This window comes from Mastigoproctus giganteus, chromosome 1 (genome assembly GCF_048544385.1).
Source record: "Mastigoproctus giganteus isolate SK-2022 chromosome 1, ASM4854438v1, whole genome shotgun sequence".
Classification (NCBI taxonomy): domain Eukaryota; kingdom Metazoa; phylum Arthropoda; class Arachnida; order Uropygi; family Thelyphonidae; genus Mastigoproctus; species Mastigoproctus giganteus.
Genome location: NC_143575.1, coordinates 71,403,476 through 71,419,912, shown reverse-complemented (window position 1 = coordinate 71,419,912; position 16,437 = coordinate 71,403,476). Strand labels below are relative to the sequence as shown.

The 16,437-nt window shown below is 37.1% G+C and overlaps 1 protein-coding gene across 3 annotated transcripts in view; it reads right to left on the bottom strand.

The window, feature by feature from the left end:
• The window catches only part of didum (dilute class unconventional myosin), an 814,019-nt gene that overhangs the window by 451,972 nt on the left and 345,610 nt on the right, over positions 1-16,437 (bottom strand). For all 3 annotated transcript variants that reach the window (XM_090373351.1, XM_090373360.1, XM_090373369.1), the window contains exon 15: positions 7,022-7,153. In XM_090373351.1, the coding sequence (XP_090229477.1) occupies positions 7,022-7,153 (132 nt within the window). The remainder of the gene's footprint in view (positions 1-7,021; positions 7,154-16,437) is intronic.

Here is a 16,437-nt window from a genome sequence, read left to right as displayed (position 1 = left end):
AATGACAGTGGGTTGGTTAGGTGATTTTTTTTTTATAACAATAACTTTGTCCATACTAAACCGGATACCATAGTTCTTTTCGCTGTAAGCAACAATTGCATTAACAACAATGGGAGATGCCAGTATGCCTATTAAAACCTAACAACATATACTAAACATATTCAGCATAAGTACATATGATTGTATTTAAAAATTATTTATTGATATGTTAAAAATAATGATTTTCTGTTTATACTCCAGTTCAATCACAAATCATTGGAGGTAACAATATAGAGAACACAAGAAACTCTTAACAGAGAGCTAAATGATTTTGAAAAACTGAGAGCAAGTTGGAGGAGAAATTGTTGAAGTTAAACATAAGAAAGGCACCTGGGGTGGTTGGGATCCATCCAATTATATTAAAGGAGGTGACAAAGGAAGCAAGCAAACCTTTAGCATAATAATGGGAGCATCCTTGGATTCAGGGGAGGTCCCCACTGAGTGGAGATGTGCAAATGTATCCCCAATTCAGAAAGGGGATCAAAGGGTAACAAGAGTAATTACAGACCTGTTAATTTAACTTATGTTCTGGGGAAAATAATGGAGTTGCTGGTTAAAGATGCATTGTAATGTCATGCAGTAATAATTCAGAGGGGAAGTTTTGTCTGACCAATTTGATTGGATACTATGATGTGGTCACAAAGGAACTGGATGAAAAAAATTATTTTGATATCATATACTTGGATTTCAGGAAAGATTTTGATGGGATTCTTCCTCTTGCTTAGATTACGCACCTGAGAGGGGAAAATAAATTCAAATCGAGGAAAGATGGTTGTAGAATAGATGTGCGAAAATTTGCCTTCAGCCAGCAGGTGGTTGATTGCTGGAACAAACTTCCATCTGTCATTGTGGAAGTTGATAACTTAAATAATTCAAGGAAGAACTGGACAAACATTTAGGAGGGGGAGTTTTTTATTTTTACTGATGCTGTATAAGCTTGCTTTATTACATTATATGCCTCTACTAATGCTAAACACCCTTGTACAGTACACTGTACACCTCTAAAAGAAACCTCCAAGTTTAGACAAAATATCGCCTCATCCAAACTGGATGAGGCCTTTAAATTACTCAGAACAGACAAAGTAACTGATTTAGACAATATCTACAATGAATGGATCCTTAACTTTTGCCTAAAAATCAAATTATGGGTCCTACAACTTTACAATATACACTGATGATCCAAAACATTATGCCCACCTACCTAATATGATGTTGGTCCTCCACATGCAGCCAAAACAGCTCATACCCAACGAGGCATGAACGCTACAAGATTTCTAAATGTGTTTTGTAGTATCTGGTACCAACACGTCACTAGCAGATCCTTTAACTCCTGTTAGGTCCATGGTAGAGACGCCGCAGATTGGGGTTGCTGTTCCAACAGAAATCACAGATGCTTAATGGGATTGATGTCTGAGGAATCTGGAGGCCAGCACAATACCTGGAAATCTTCCTCATGTTCTGCCAACCAGTCTTGAACAATGCAGGTAGTGTGGCATCGTGCATTATCCTGCTGAAAGACGGCACCGCCAGAGGGGAAGACCGTTACCATGAAAGGGTATACCTGGTCAGCAATTATGTTTAGGTAGGTGGTAGACATCAGGGTGCCCAGCACATGGATGACTGGACCCAGTGTATCCCAGCAGAACATTGCCCAAAGCATGACACCACTGCCAGTGGCTTGTTTTCGTCCCACGGTGCATCCAGGTGCCATCACTTCCCCAGGTAAATGACACACACGTACCCAGCCATCCATGTGGTGCAACAGAAAACGTGATTCATTGGACCAGACCTTTTTCCAATCACTCAAGATCCAGTTTCAATGCTAGCGTGCCCATTGTAGGCGCTGTTGCCAGCAAACCGTGGTTAGCATGGGCACTCAGAGTGGCCTGTGGCTATGCAGCCCCATTTTCAGCAGAGTTTGATGTACTGTGTATTGTGACACATTACTCCCATCAACAGCATTCAAATTACCAGCAAGTTGTGCCACAATCGCCCAGCTGTTGCCATGTACCATCCGGGAGAGTATTCTCTCACCTTGAGCATCGATGAGTCGTGTTCGTCCAATACCTCGCGGCAGTTCCTGGTTCCCCCTCCTCGGACCACTTTCGGTAGGTACTAACCACGGCTGATTGTGAGCATCCCACCAACCGTGCCATTTCAGATATGCTCTGATCCAGTTGTCTGGCCATTTCAATTGGGCTTTGTCAAACTTGCTTAAGTCTGCTATCTTTCCCATCTGAAGAACAAGAGTAACACTGATTAACAAAGCAAGGTATCTGGTGTTTTTTATACCGTGTCAAGACCCACGCATGTGGCATAGTTCACCTGCAGTAGCTTTGATTTGCATAACGACTCATTGGTCATAATTTTTTGGCTCATTGGTGTACAACTGCTTAAGGACCTTAACCATTTTAAAGATCTGACCTGGTTAGAAGTCCTTAGTAAATCATGCAAAGATTGTGGTTTTCCTTAAAGCTGTAAAAATGCTGGATGATGCTAATAGTTATACACCCATTTCCCTTCTGGGCAGTCTCTTCAAAGTCTATGAGCAGATTTTCTTTAATAGGCCCCAACAAAATCAACAAAATCTTAATTCCTGACTAGGCAAGGTTTAGGTCCAGCAGATCCTGACCTTATTGAGAATGGCTTTGAAGATAAGCTCATCAGCAGGGCTGCTTTCGTAGAACTCTCGACTGTCTACTTCTGCACGAGGTTTGCAGTGTTCCCAAGAACTTCTACTTGTTGTGTTTAATCCGCTGCCTCTTGGAGAATCAATGCTTCTTTGTTGATCTGGCCAGGAAAGGAAGCAGATGGCATCTCCAGAAAAATGGTATATCTCAAGGCAGTGTTCTAGCTCCATTGCTTTTTAATGTCTACAAAATGACCAGCCCATTTTTCAAAGGACATGAAGTTTTTGTATAACAATGATTTAACTCATCACCTAGGCTTAAGATTTTCAGACCAGTGAAAACACCTTGTCACAAGTCTTAATCAACATTGGGGAGTACTATCAGAGAAATGCCTGATGAGAAAATCCAAACAAAACTCTGCTTAAGGTTTCATTATAATATTAAAAACCACTCTTATACCACATGAAAATTAATACTACAGTTTATTAGGCTGTTCACATACAAAATGCTATACATTAGTATGACATTTCAGGTATCAGTAAGATACCTGAAACGTCATATTAATGTATAGCATTTTGTATGTGAACAGCCTAATAAACTATAGTATTAATTTTCAGGTGGTATAAGGGTGGTTTTTAATATAATAATAACTTTAATGGAAAACAACTACATAGAGTCCTTCCCTAACTATATTAAAACTCTGCTTGTTCACCCTTAAAAAAAATTATACCAACAAGACAATGAACATTTTTTGTAATGGCATTCAGCTAATTTTGATAAACACCCAGTTCACCTAGGTGTCACATTGGATTGCATCCTTGCCTTTAAAAGAAACACAAAATCCACGAGCTCTCATCAGCTAAATGGATTGTACAACCATAATTGCTACAACTAATTGCTCTAATTTTCAGAGCAAAACATTTGTGGGATAGCCTCTTTTAAACTTTCCATAAATAGATACTTATTTAACACTTTCAGGGGTGTGTTCAGAGAAGGTGCATAGGACTCTGGGTAGTGAGTCTCTTGGAACAAGTTTTTTTCATAGAATTTTCAAAACTTTCAAAAATAGAAACTTTACATGAATGCTTTTAAATATTAATTTGACGTAGTCTGACTTGGTGGCCCAAAATTAGAATGAAATTACTGTCAAAAATTAAATGAATTTAAAAAACATTTATAAAAAATATGAAAAAAATTCTTAACTACAAATAGAAAAAAGAAAAGGAAAACATATGGTATATTTAACCAATAAATAAACAGTTCGATTAAATTAATCACTCTTGAACCATGTGGAATTAACAATGCTAAAACTACAGCACATCACATTTTCAGGTAACTACTATTGTTACCACACTGGGAGAAGAGACTAACAAACCAACCAAAATAAATATGTAATTAAATACTGAAAACCTACCTTCATCCTGGGAAAGCTACCCACCCAGCCTTCTGTGAGGTTGGCTAGATGCTGCTGCCTATGTTACATGAGAAGACTGGAAATCTGTTCCAAAGACAAATGCATACTCCAAATAAGGAATTAACTAAAATCAAAATATAATGAAGAATTGAAAGAATAGGGGTTAACACAGGTATGATTTCCTTGGGGGGAGCACCCACACCTGTCAAGTTGCTTTTTGGCAGTTCCATAGTGAACTGCTGAAAAGCAACTGAATGTTTGCCGGTGCAGCTATACAACCTATAACAGAACAAACTGAAAGAACTAACTTTATCTGCAACAAAGACAAAATCAAACATGGCCAACCCTTTTCAGACTAACTTAAAAAAATCAACCATATGAAATGCTAATTTAGAATAGACCAATGGTGAATTGACAGAGCTGAAACAAATGCAAATATCCAAAATAAATTTATGAAATCAAACTAATTGAGGAAAATAATCAAACATAAATAAAATGAACAAAACTGTATCAATTAATCAATTTTGTTTTATTTTGTTACTTTGTTAACTGCTTTCGTTCAGTTAAACAATATTAATTTAGGGGTGGGTTTCTCTAGTCTTCTGGCATAACATTGAAGGTACACTTTAAGTATATATTTAATTAATTAATTTGGTTAGTTTGTTAGTGTTCCCCATATGGTACCATTAGTAGTTACCTAAGAATGTAATGTGCTGTAGTTTCAGCATTATTTATTTCATATAGTTCAAGAGTAAATTAATTTAAGTGAACTGTTTATTTATTGAAAAAATTCATTAAAAACTTATTGTTACTTCTTTTTTTGTTGCAATAATATCCCCTACATCTATTTATGTAACAACATCCTATTTCATCATTTCTGGATTTGAATTCCAGAGAATTTCTGATTTTGTAAGCACAAATTGGAACAATGATTGGCATGTGCAATCTTCTCCCCTGCCAATTTTCACACTGTTGTCTACTGTAAACTGTGACCACAATCACCTGAAACAGATGAGATGACAGCACTTACTGGAAGACTTCAAAACAATTTGTATATTAACACATTGTTTGAAATGACCTTCAAAATGAATATACTTTGTTTTTCAGTCCACAGACTGAAGTGTGTGTGTGTGTGTGTGTGTGCGTGCACGTGTGTGTGCGCGCGCGTGTGTGCGCGCGCGTGTGTGCGCGCGCGTGTGTGCGTGCACGCTCACTCCACAAAGTTTGCAATTACACATGTAAACTGTCTATACAAACTTCATCCAAATTAAAACTGCAAGATCATCATAAAATGCATAATATACAAAACTGATGACAATCTTGTAAGATTACTGATCAGTCTATTGCAATTCTGAATGTTCGTGTTATTTGGAAACAGTTAATTTTCAAGATAATGGCACCCTTACAGTTATGCACCAAGGCAGACATGTGATATGCAATCTGATTTTTGATAAACATTCTATGATAATCAGCAGATCATGTGATCTGCTGATTATCATAGAATGTTTCCTCAGTATGAAGCATGCAGGCATCAAGGGTAAGTCTATGAGTGTGCAAATAAGTTCAAGGACAATACTGAAAGTGCTGAGGATTCTTTTTGATCAGAGAAAGCACATCATGTTGTAGATACCAGAAGTGGCAGTGGGAAAACCCATAGACATTATTACTGAAGAAATTGCCACATCATGTCAGATTAGTGTTGGTTCAGTATAAACTATCACTAATGAGGAATTGCACCTTCTAAAAGCATGTGCTTAATGGATTCTTTGGCATTTAACATCAGAATGAAAGGAAGGGCAACTTAATATATTTTTTTTTTTTTTTTTTTTGATTTGGTAGTTGTTGGCGCATCGGCTTCTGTGGCCATATTGCACCTCCCAAGGTTTTGCAGTACTTTGATCCAAGCCCGAGGCGGGAATCGAACCCGCGACCTTTGGGTTGCCGGGCAGGTACTTTACCCACTCGGCTAGCCCGGTCGGCGCAACTTAATATGTGATTCTTTAATGGCAGGAGTGCAAGGGAGACACCATACAACAAATATTGATCAGAGATGAATTCTGGGTGCACCACTAAACAGCAGAAAGTAAATGCACAAATTCAGAATGATGGCATACAGGTACCACTTTTGACTGAAGGATCAGAAGCCAAACATCAGCTGAGAAAATGTAGAAAATTCCATTCTGTGATCATAAAGCAGTGATTCCGGATCATCATCTGGAGAGGTGATGAAACAGTGACAAATACTGTAATATGCTTCTGAACCAATTATGTTTCAGAACCAATTGATATCCTCAGGTGTGTGTCAGCTGCATGCTAATAACCATCCTCACACCACCCATTCTACAATGAATTAGAGACAGGAGACGAAGCTTGAGATCTTATACCATTCATCACATTCACTAGATTTAGCTCCACATGAATGCTTTTTTGGCCCACTAAAAGATAGATCATTAAAAAGACATCATTTCTCATCAGGTGAAGAGGTCAAGAGAACAGTGCGTATATGATTTCAATACCAACCAAAAGTAGTAGTACTTTCAAGGAATCCAAGCTGTTGTTGTTGAGTTTAACGACACATAGGCTAGGAATCCAAGCAACAGGACAACACTAGGAAGTGTATTTGGGGACTACACTAAGGATTAATAGTTTCTTTGTTGTTTGTGAAATACAATTATTAACTTTTGCAATTTTCATTTGAATGACTTCTGCACATACACACTCATCAAAGGGTTGTGGTGTACAGAGACTTTACAAAGGCATCTGCAGACCACTGAAAAAATTATGCACAACAACTGTGTACAGAGAAAGGAAGTAACCTTATAATAAAATTAAACAACTTTTTTAAACAGTGTCAAAACAGCACAGTATTTTGGTATGCATCTCATTATTACATCTGATTAAAGAAGTCATATACAAGTATTAAGTTTATTAAACATACCTGTGAGCCTACAGTTTTTTTGTGTTGTTTCTGAGAGCCTTTCAGTGATGGAGCTGCTGATCTAATCTGAGCAACAGGTTTTAATTTTGCATTTGATTTTTCTTCTTCAAAAAGTTCTGCAACAAGTTCATACTATAAAAAAGTAATATAAAAGAATATTAGTTAAATTTCAAAGGAATAACAGAAAGGTAGTAATAATACAAAGGCTGTTCAACAAACAATGATCATCATTTTTCATGAACAACCATACTGCTTGCTATTTCTAGCTAACCTGTGGAATTTAAGACCAAACCAAACTGCATCACATAGCAACTGTACAGTTGATTCAAGCAGGTGGTGTGACATTGGTAGTCAGTCAAGTTTGTGCCTGTTCAGTTTCACCTATGTAACAATGGACGTGACATGCAAAGAAGAGTATGCTTCTCTCAAATTTTGTTTCCATCTCAAGAAAACGGCAGCTGAAGCATATTAATCACAACTTACAAGTGTGAGAGACATGATTCAATCATAAAAATCAGCAGTCCTGGAGCTCCAACCACTGCTGTCAACCACAGAAACCATAAACACTGCTTCTGTAAATGTGAGAGAAGGTTGTCGTATAACAGTAAGGAAACTGACAGAGATGTTGAGAATATCAGTGGGAAGCAAGCACAGTAATCTCCACGACCATTTGCATGACATGTGTTTGTGCATTCTGGGTTCTAAGACTACCCATACCTGAGCAACAGCAAGTTTCCATGGAGATTTGTCAGGAGCTGCAATGGATGGTTACTGATGATGGTGAGGTTCTGCACAAAGTAATACCAGCAGATGAGACATGGCTTCATCATTTCAACCCAGAGGGTAAACAATAAAGCTCTGTTTGGAAGTCTGTGTCATCGCCAACACCGAAAAAAGCAAAATCTGTGGCTTCTACAGGAAAGGTTATGGTCATATCTGTTTTTGAAATTCAAGGAATGATTTACCAGCATGTTGTGCCACTTCGTACAACTATTACGGGACCTTACTACTGCATTATGCTGCACACATTTGTCGCAAATGACCACAACCAAAACTGCATGTAGGTGAGTGCATGATGCATCACGACAATGTGAGATCTCACATTGCTCATACTCGTCAAGTACTTAGCCAGCATTAATGTCAAATGTGTTCCTCATCTGCCTTACAACCCTGACCTTGTACCCTGTGATTTTTTATTTTCATTTATTTCCAAAATTAAAGAAGGAACTGTGAGGAAGTTGCAAAGACATTGGAAGCGATTCTCAAATGCATGTCAAAAAATGGCTTCCCCCATGTTTTTGAAAAATGGCAGAAACATTAGTGTAAGTGCATTTGATCAAATGGGGACTACTTTGAAATGAACCATCAAAACATGGATGATTAATAAAGGTATATTATGAAAAAAAAATTATAATCATTCTTTATTGAACAGCCCTCATAAACAACACTAATTCATTAAAAAGAGAATCAATCAGTGGAGCTTAAAAACAAAAATGAGCGAACTTCAAATAAATAACTGCTGAATACCTTCCAATATTCATAAGCAAGTTCTCCAGTACTTGCAAATGCAGTTCATTTGCACATACTAATATAAGGAATGACAACTTTCAAAATTTACCACATTGTCATGTTCATGAATTAGTCCCACAGGCATTATCCCTGGTATAACAGCTAGGGCTGCTACACAAAGTCTGAAATGCTCATTAAGCTAACATTCAGGTTCCAATCAACCTCTGCTGGTATCTTCATGATAGTGGGACTAAGACTCCCACCATCAGAAACATACACTGCAAGAGGAGACTACCCAGTAAATTCACATATATGCAAAATTCACATCGCACAGAGGATGGAAAAACCTCCATGTCACCAGGCAATACTCAAGTGGTAGGTGATTCTCATAATCTACTGCAATACCAACACTTTCCTGCTTATACACTTGAAGTGACAAGTCCATGTTTAGTCCCAAAAGTAAATATCTGGCAATCCCCCTCCCCATACACTCTTCTTTTATGCAGTATAAGCATGTCTTTTAAGGTAATGATGGGCATCATGGCAAGATCCATCATGCAATACATTTTGAGAGTACAATGCTAAAAAGATTTTTGCAGTCCAGCTGCTAGAGAATCCAAAAGACTGAACCTATCAGCAACTCCCTAAGTGGCATCCAGATTAGCTAGTATAATCTCGCTGCAGCTACTTTGAATGGTAAAATGAACAAAGTTTCAACAGCATGTATACAGGAGGCACTGTTGAGGTTACGTTATATCAAGGAGTTGGCTATATTCTTGTTGTGTATAAACCATACCCAAAAAATTTTTAATTCATTAATTCCCCTTCCCCCACTTTTCTCAATCTATACATGGTACTAATAGAACAAACTTATCTGGAAAAAGATTAAAATTCACAAAAACTTCATCATTCATTTCACAAATATACATGACATACATCGCAGTTCCAATCTGATGATAATTTCCACTTACAATATGTGAAGCCATGCTTACTTCTCCCACTCTCATATTCCTTATCACAGAATTCCTCATCTGGAATCTCTTCTTTTTGATCTCCTTACCCCATTTTGTCAAATTCATCAGTCACATCAATCATTCTCCTACCTCCACTTACCACTCAGAACTCTTTGGCTTAAACTTGACTTTCTCCAGTCTAACAGTGAGATAATTTTCCATAGCAATTTTAATGTTCACAACTCGAGCTGCCTTTGGTTTCTAGGTAGAGGACACATCTAGTCAGCATGCAGGAACTTTTGCAATTACTAACAACCTTACACAACTTGTTCATTTATTACATGATATACAAATGCCAACAGTAGATATAATCTAGTCTGCAATGAAGTCACAAGGGAAGTTAAGCAAACTACAGCTGATTATGAAATGTCTCTGGCAAAGAATGCAAAGAAAAGACTTCTTTACTTATGTAAACAGCAGAAAGTGACTGTTGTGGTCTCCAAGGATAGAGTACTGTTTGGGAAGCTGTATCACTAGTTCTTCTAAGTTGGCATAGCTTATATTTTGGTTAGGTGGCAAGTATAATGAGACTATGGTTAAATCGAAGTTGATGTTGACTCATGCAGCAAGTTCCTCAAGGTTTGTTTTTAATGGGACTGGTTTTGAGGATATCTGGGAGTTGATGATCAGCGCTACCCCTCCATGTGCTAGATTTTGCAGATGGTGTGCAACACGATCTTGCCAATGTATTATGTATTTCCGAAGGGAAACAATTATATTTGGTGTTAGATTGGTTTCCTGTAAACAGAAAGCAATAGGATCATATTGTGAAAGGAGATCACGGATGTCAACCAGATTATTACGATAGCCTCTACAGTACCATTGTAAGAAAGTAAGCATTATTTGGGTTTACAAGAGCCCTCGATTTGTTTTCGAGGTACAGAAGATTTGCATCACTGAAGTTTACTTTTCCCATTCTTTGGGAAGTGAGGTTTCCCTGTATCCGTCTTCTCATCAGTGAACAGTTCTAAAACCTGTTCATCTTGGTTTGGATTGTCTTTTGAATCCATGTAGTCCATTTGGTTTGAATCAGGAGTGGTAGATACTGTAGAATTATACTGTTGAATGGCATCTGGCTGTACTTTGATTGGAGTATTTATAGCTTTGATTTGTTTGCTTTTTGTTTGGTGTGTTGGTACTGGGGACAATATTGACCTTGCCCATTCATCTAGTGATTTGTTTTGTGGTATAGTTCCTCTGTTTGGGTAGCAGTTGATGTGTGTTTTTTGATTATTTGGGCATAAGTTGGCTTGTTAGTATTCTGAACTGGTAAAGATTTTTTTAGCCTCTTGGTAGGTTACATTGTGTTCGGTCTTGTACTGCTGTATCTTTTTTTCACGTTTCCAAAGGGGACACTCCTTCGAATATGCCGGATGAGCTTCTTTACAGTTAGGACAGTTTTGTGTTGCGGCTGTGCAGTTTGTACTAGTGTACGCAGTGGAGCCACACGGCACAGGCAGGCTGCTCCTCTGCAGGCTGTCTGTGAGTGCCCAAACTTCTGGCACTTATAGCAGCATAATGGATTTGGGATGTAGGGTTTGACACGGCAGTTAAGGTAACCTGCTTTTATCATTGTTGGTGGTTTCGGATTGTCAAATATGAGGATTATGTCCCGAGTAGGAACTAATACATTATCCTTCTTTTTTAGAATGTGCTTTACATTGATCACACCTTCGTCTCGCAATTCTTGTTCAAGTTCTTCATCTGAAAAATTGATGAGGTCCCATTCGGTGATGACACCTCTTGACATGTTCAAGGAAAGGTGCGGTGAAATGGTGATAGAGGTTCCACCAAAACCTTTTAGTTTATGTAGTTGCCCGGACTGTCGAGCAGTGGCAACTTCAACCAGTAGGTCTCCTAATCTTAAGCGATAAACTGTTTTGGGAGTAGCTATTGTGCTTTCTAGGCATTTCTGCACTAGAAATGGAGATAGTTTTCCAATCAGTTGTTCTTCAGTGGGATGTATAATTAGAAAAGTTTGGGGGGATCTAAACATTTTTCAAAAATTCAAGAGTAAACAACCTTTGGTAGCTCCAAGAAACTATTTGCACATCTCAAAAATTCAACAAACAATAGATTTTAAACAACAAACAAACAGTTTTGTGCAATTCCTTGCACATCAGACTGCGATTGTGTGTGGAGGGAGGGTGGCAGCACGAGAACATGGTTACATACAAGAATCCAAAAAAAGAACAACAGCAGTTTAAAAGTAGCTTCAAATAATAAAGAAAAAATAGACCTGACAGAAAAAATTAGTTTTGAGTTAGTAGCTCACCACTTAGACACAAGGCATTACCCATCCTTTGAAAACGCCATAATATTAGACAATCAAAATTAAAGTTAGATCAATGAACATGTCAATAAACATACAACTATAATAATTTCTGAGGAGTGGGATCTAAAACAAATATCCTATATCATAACAACACCCCCTTCCCCAGTCCAGGACCTCTACTAACGGGACAGGTAGTCCTGCACCTGGATTTCTGAATGGAAACTTTCATATCCTTTTCTCCAAAAAAAACCCCTCTAAGATGTTCTAAATGTCTAAAATTCCAAATTCCCAAACTATTAGTGAAATACAAGGTGGTGGGAATTTTCCTTCTATATTCCTTTTGCCGACTTAAATACCCCTCCCCCCTCTGGGCTTTTGAAATAATAAAATGGAACGTGCCTGGGCCACATAAATATGGCCTTCGGACACGTGTTCATTTCCTCTTTGAAGATGGTATAAGAAAAAAGGTCTCATCAAGCTTTGGGCATTTATCTCCCTTTATACCTCCAGGTATTCGCCATGCATGGATTTAGGTTCAAAGCTTGCTTTCATTCCTTTGTCCTGTTAGAAGGTTCATTATTCTTAGGCAAGTCTTTCAATACTATTTCCATCTATTCAAATTATACCTTATCTGGATGCAATTATTCCTGAAAAACTTAAAAATCTCAGCTAAGAGAATTCCTGACCTAAAAATTTCTATAATATCTATAATATTTCTTAATACTTTATTTTTTATTTGACTTAAAATAAAATCTTTTGATTTAAAGAATTTAATTCAAAATGAGAAGACAAATCCTCTACAAGAGAAAATCATAATAATTTATCATTTGTCCGATTTTAAGAATATTAGCAGTTGTCTGTCCAACATGTCGTAATAGTAAGTTTCGAGACAATAGGATTCCCATAATGGTTTTTATACGATATTAAACTTCAACTTCCATTTCTCAGTCCACTGACAAAATTTTCCTAGACCTTGTTGCAGTAGCTCACCCTGATTACTGTTGTTAACCGTCCTGCCAAACTTTATATCATGTGCGAACGTTGACATTAAGCCTGATATATCTTCACCAATATCATTAATAAATATTGAAAACAACAATGGGGGACTCCACTAATAACAATTAATCCATAAAGTGCAGTGCCCATTGATAACCATTCTGTCTTCTCCCATTCAACCATCCCTTTATCGATAGCAATAATAATTTTCCCTTAATGCCACATTGTTCCAGCTTATATAGCAGCCTTTCATGTGAGAGTATCAAAAGCCTTCCTGATATCCAAGTATATGATATCAAAATTATATTTTGTATCGAGTTCCTTGGTCACTGCATCATAGTAATCAATCAGACTGGCTAGACAAGACCACCCCTTAACAAATCCATGCTATGACTGCAGCGTAACTGCATTACTGTGCAGATGGTCCTGAATTACTTGTTTAACCGGTGACTCCATTATTTTCATTCAAATAGATGCTAAGCTAACAGGTCTATAATTACTCATCTCATTTTTATCCCCCTTTATGAATTGGGAATACATTTGCACATCACCAGATCATAGGGCTATTTTCCAACTCCAATAGATATGCAGCATATCATAATTTGTTTGCATTAAAATCTCCAGTTTAATTTTCTGACTATGCTGAAGCTCACAACAGATATGAAACAAATATTAATCAATCTAAATGTGACTTTAAACAGGTTAAGAGTAGAAATGCTTGATTTTTGTCTATTATTAGGTAGTAGGACTCACACCATCAGGTGCAATACCACCACTTTGCTAGTTAGAGGCCTGAAGTAGTGAAGCCCATGTTTAGTCACCATAATAAAATTCTGGCAACACCCTGTCCAATATGCAGTATGAATGATGCGTCTTGAGATTATGATGTGTATCATGGCAAGATCCAATATACTTTGCATTTTGAGAGAGTACATCTCAAAACGCTTTTCACAGGCCAACCTCTAGATCAGTGGTTTTCAACCAGGGTGCCCCGGCACCTTAGGATGCCGCAACAACATTCCAGGGGTGCCACGTAATTTGGGTTCAAGTTACTTAAACTTATTATTTTTTTAAATGTATATGTTTATTTCATTATAAAAAGGTGTACAGTACCTTTTTAATTTTGTGGTGATCTATAATTGATGTTTACTTAGTACCTCTATATAAAGAATAAAATTATTATATACTGTATATATATAATTTGTATTATGAAATGTAATTTTTATAATTATATTATTGTAATAACTATCATATAACATATATATTTTTTTAATATTATATATATATACACACATATACAGAGAGAGAGAGAGAGAATCGGATCTAACAGACAGAAAATTGAGTAGATTGAGTAGGGGCGCCGCAAAATAAAATAAATTACTTAGGGGTGCCGTTATTAAAAAAAAGGTTGAAAACCTCTGCTCTAGATAGTGCACTGGACCAAACCTATTGATACCTTTCTAGGCATCTGAATGGGATAGTGTATAATCTTCCTGCCTCTGCTATGCCAGCTAGTGACTGATGGGTGCTTGAGTAGTATGTATGTGGGGGTACTGTTGCAACCAAGTTATGTCAAGCAGCTACTAGATATATTCTTGTTATGTGTATGCCATATCTAAAAATTTGATTAATTCAAACATTTCCCCTACTCCGCTTTTAGTTTATCTACTGAATGCATCATGAATAGTCAAACTAAAAGAAAACTTATCTGCAAAAAGATCTAAACTTCAGAAAAACTACCTTTTTCATTTCACCAATACAAGGACTCAGTTGCAATATGAATAATATCCATTTCCACCTACAACATGACGAGTGCTATTCTTCTAGACCAGTGTTTCTCAACTTTTTTTTTTTAATTATTGCCCTAAAGGAGTTTTTTCAGTCAATTTTTTCCTAATTGCTTCCCCCCCCCCAGGAACTTTTAAACAAGAAAAGACTATACTTATTTTTATTCAATGGGATTCCTGGGCCTGATGCTTCTTAGCTAAAAGGTCAATGTTCAGTATGATGTTAGTAATTTTAATTCTAATGTCTCCTCTTGAACATATGTCAATTCTGTTTCTTTCCTTTGTTAATATTTTATTTACTGAACTAAAACCACTTTCAACCATATAAGACAGAAAACAAAGCAGTACTTTGGCCATTTCAGACCATATTGTTGGATAAAGAAATTTATTTCTTTTAGATCCTCACAACTCAGCCATTCCAGTTTTTTTTTATTTCCATTCTTTGTTATATTTTAATTTAATGAGTTCTTCTTGAATTTCTTCACTAGCAGACTCGGCAATGTATCCAATAGGACTAACATCTGTGGCTCCAGTTCAAAAGAAAATAAATCTGAAAATCTATTTTTCATTTCACCTTTTAAAGAACACAAATGACCTAAATAATTCTTAAGATCATTCTTGGTGAGAGAATCATTGATTTCAACTAATTCTTGCATATCATGAAATTATTTCTCATTAAATTGCTTTCAAATTTTCCAGTGAAGGCTTTTAATATACTTTTGCAGTCTATCACCACTGAATTTGTCCATAAATGCGTAACATAAGCCAGAATATCACCAGTGGATCGACACTGACGGAATCCATATTGGCGATCATTGATCACAGACAGAAGGTTTCTAAGTAGTTTAAGAGTTGCCGGTTAATTGATTTCTCCATTACTTTAGAAAGAGTAGAAGTAACTGCAATGGAACGATAACTGGATGGGAGGGATTTCTCACCCTTTTTAGGAACTGGCTGGTATGAGCAAATTTCCAAGCAGAAGGAAAAACACCTTTGGAATAAGAAAGTGAAAAAAAGCGGCAAAGAACAAGAGTAAGTTCAGGAGCACAGGTTTTGAGAACAAGCGGAGAAATACCATCAGGACCTGGAGCTTTCTTAGCATCAAGATTCGTCAAAATCCTTCTGACATCCTTTTGATGGAAGACCACACGAGGCATTGAATGAAGCATGTTGGGAATGGTAGGATTTGTTTCACCAAGATAATTAATAAGAGTTGGAAGAAAAATGGGATGCTAGCAGGTCAGCTTTATCCTTAGCTGAAGTGACAACAGAACCAAATGATTTTGACAGAGATGGGCAAAAGTTGCGGCCAATAGCTTTGGCAAGAGACCGGAATGCTCGGTTACCATTAGGGCAAGAAGCAAGTTTTCTACACTTAGCCCTGTTCTTTAGACTGATTAATAACTGCTTTACAATTGTTGTGAGCTTTGAAGTAGGCAGAAAATGAAACTAAAGAATTGGAAACAAGCCAAGTATGATATGCAACGTTCTTCTCTTGAACAGAATTAGCACATTTATTGGAAAACCAAGATTTAGCTACAGGACGAGATTTTAAAGTGGAGTGTGGAATAAAGGATTCCATTCCTACAAGAATAATTTCACTGGCACGATCTAAGCACACGTTTACATCAGAAGTTTTGAAACAGTAATCTGACCAAGGAAAAGAAGAAATGAAATCTCGCAGGTCATCTCATTTTGCATTCTTGTAATGCCACACAATGTGAGGTTGGGAATAGCCATGAGATAAAAGCTTTTTCAATAAAAGAAGAGACAATCACCAAGTTGTGATCTGAGGTGCCTAGAGGACCATTCACTTCGACCATGTACTTAGAAAGA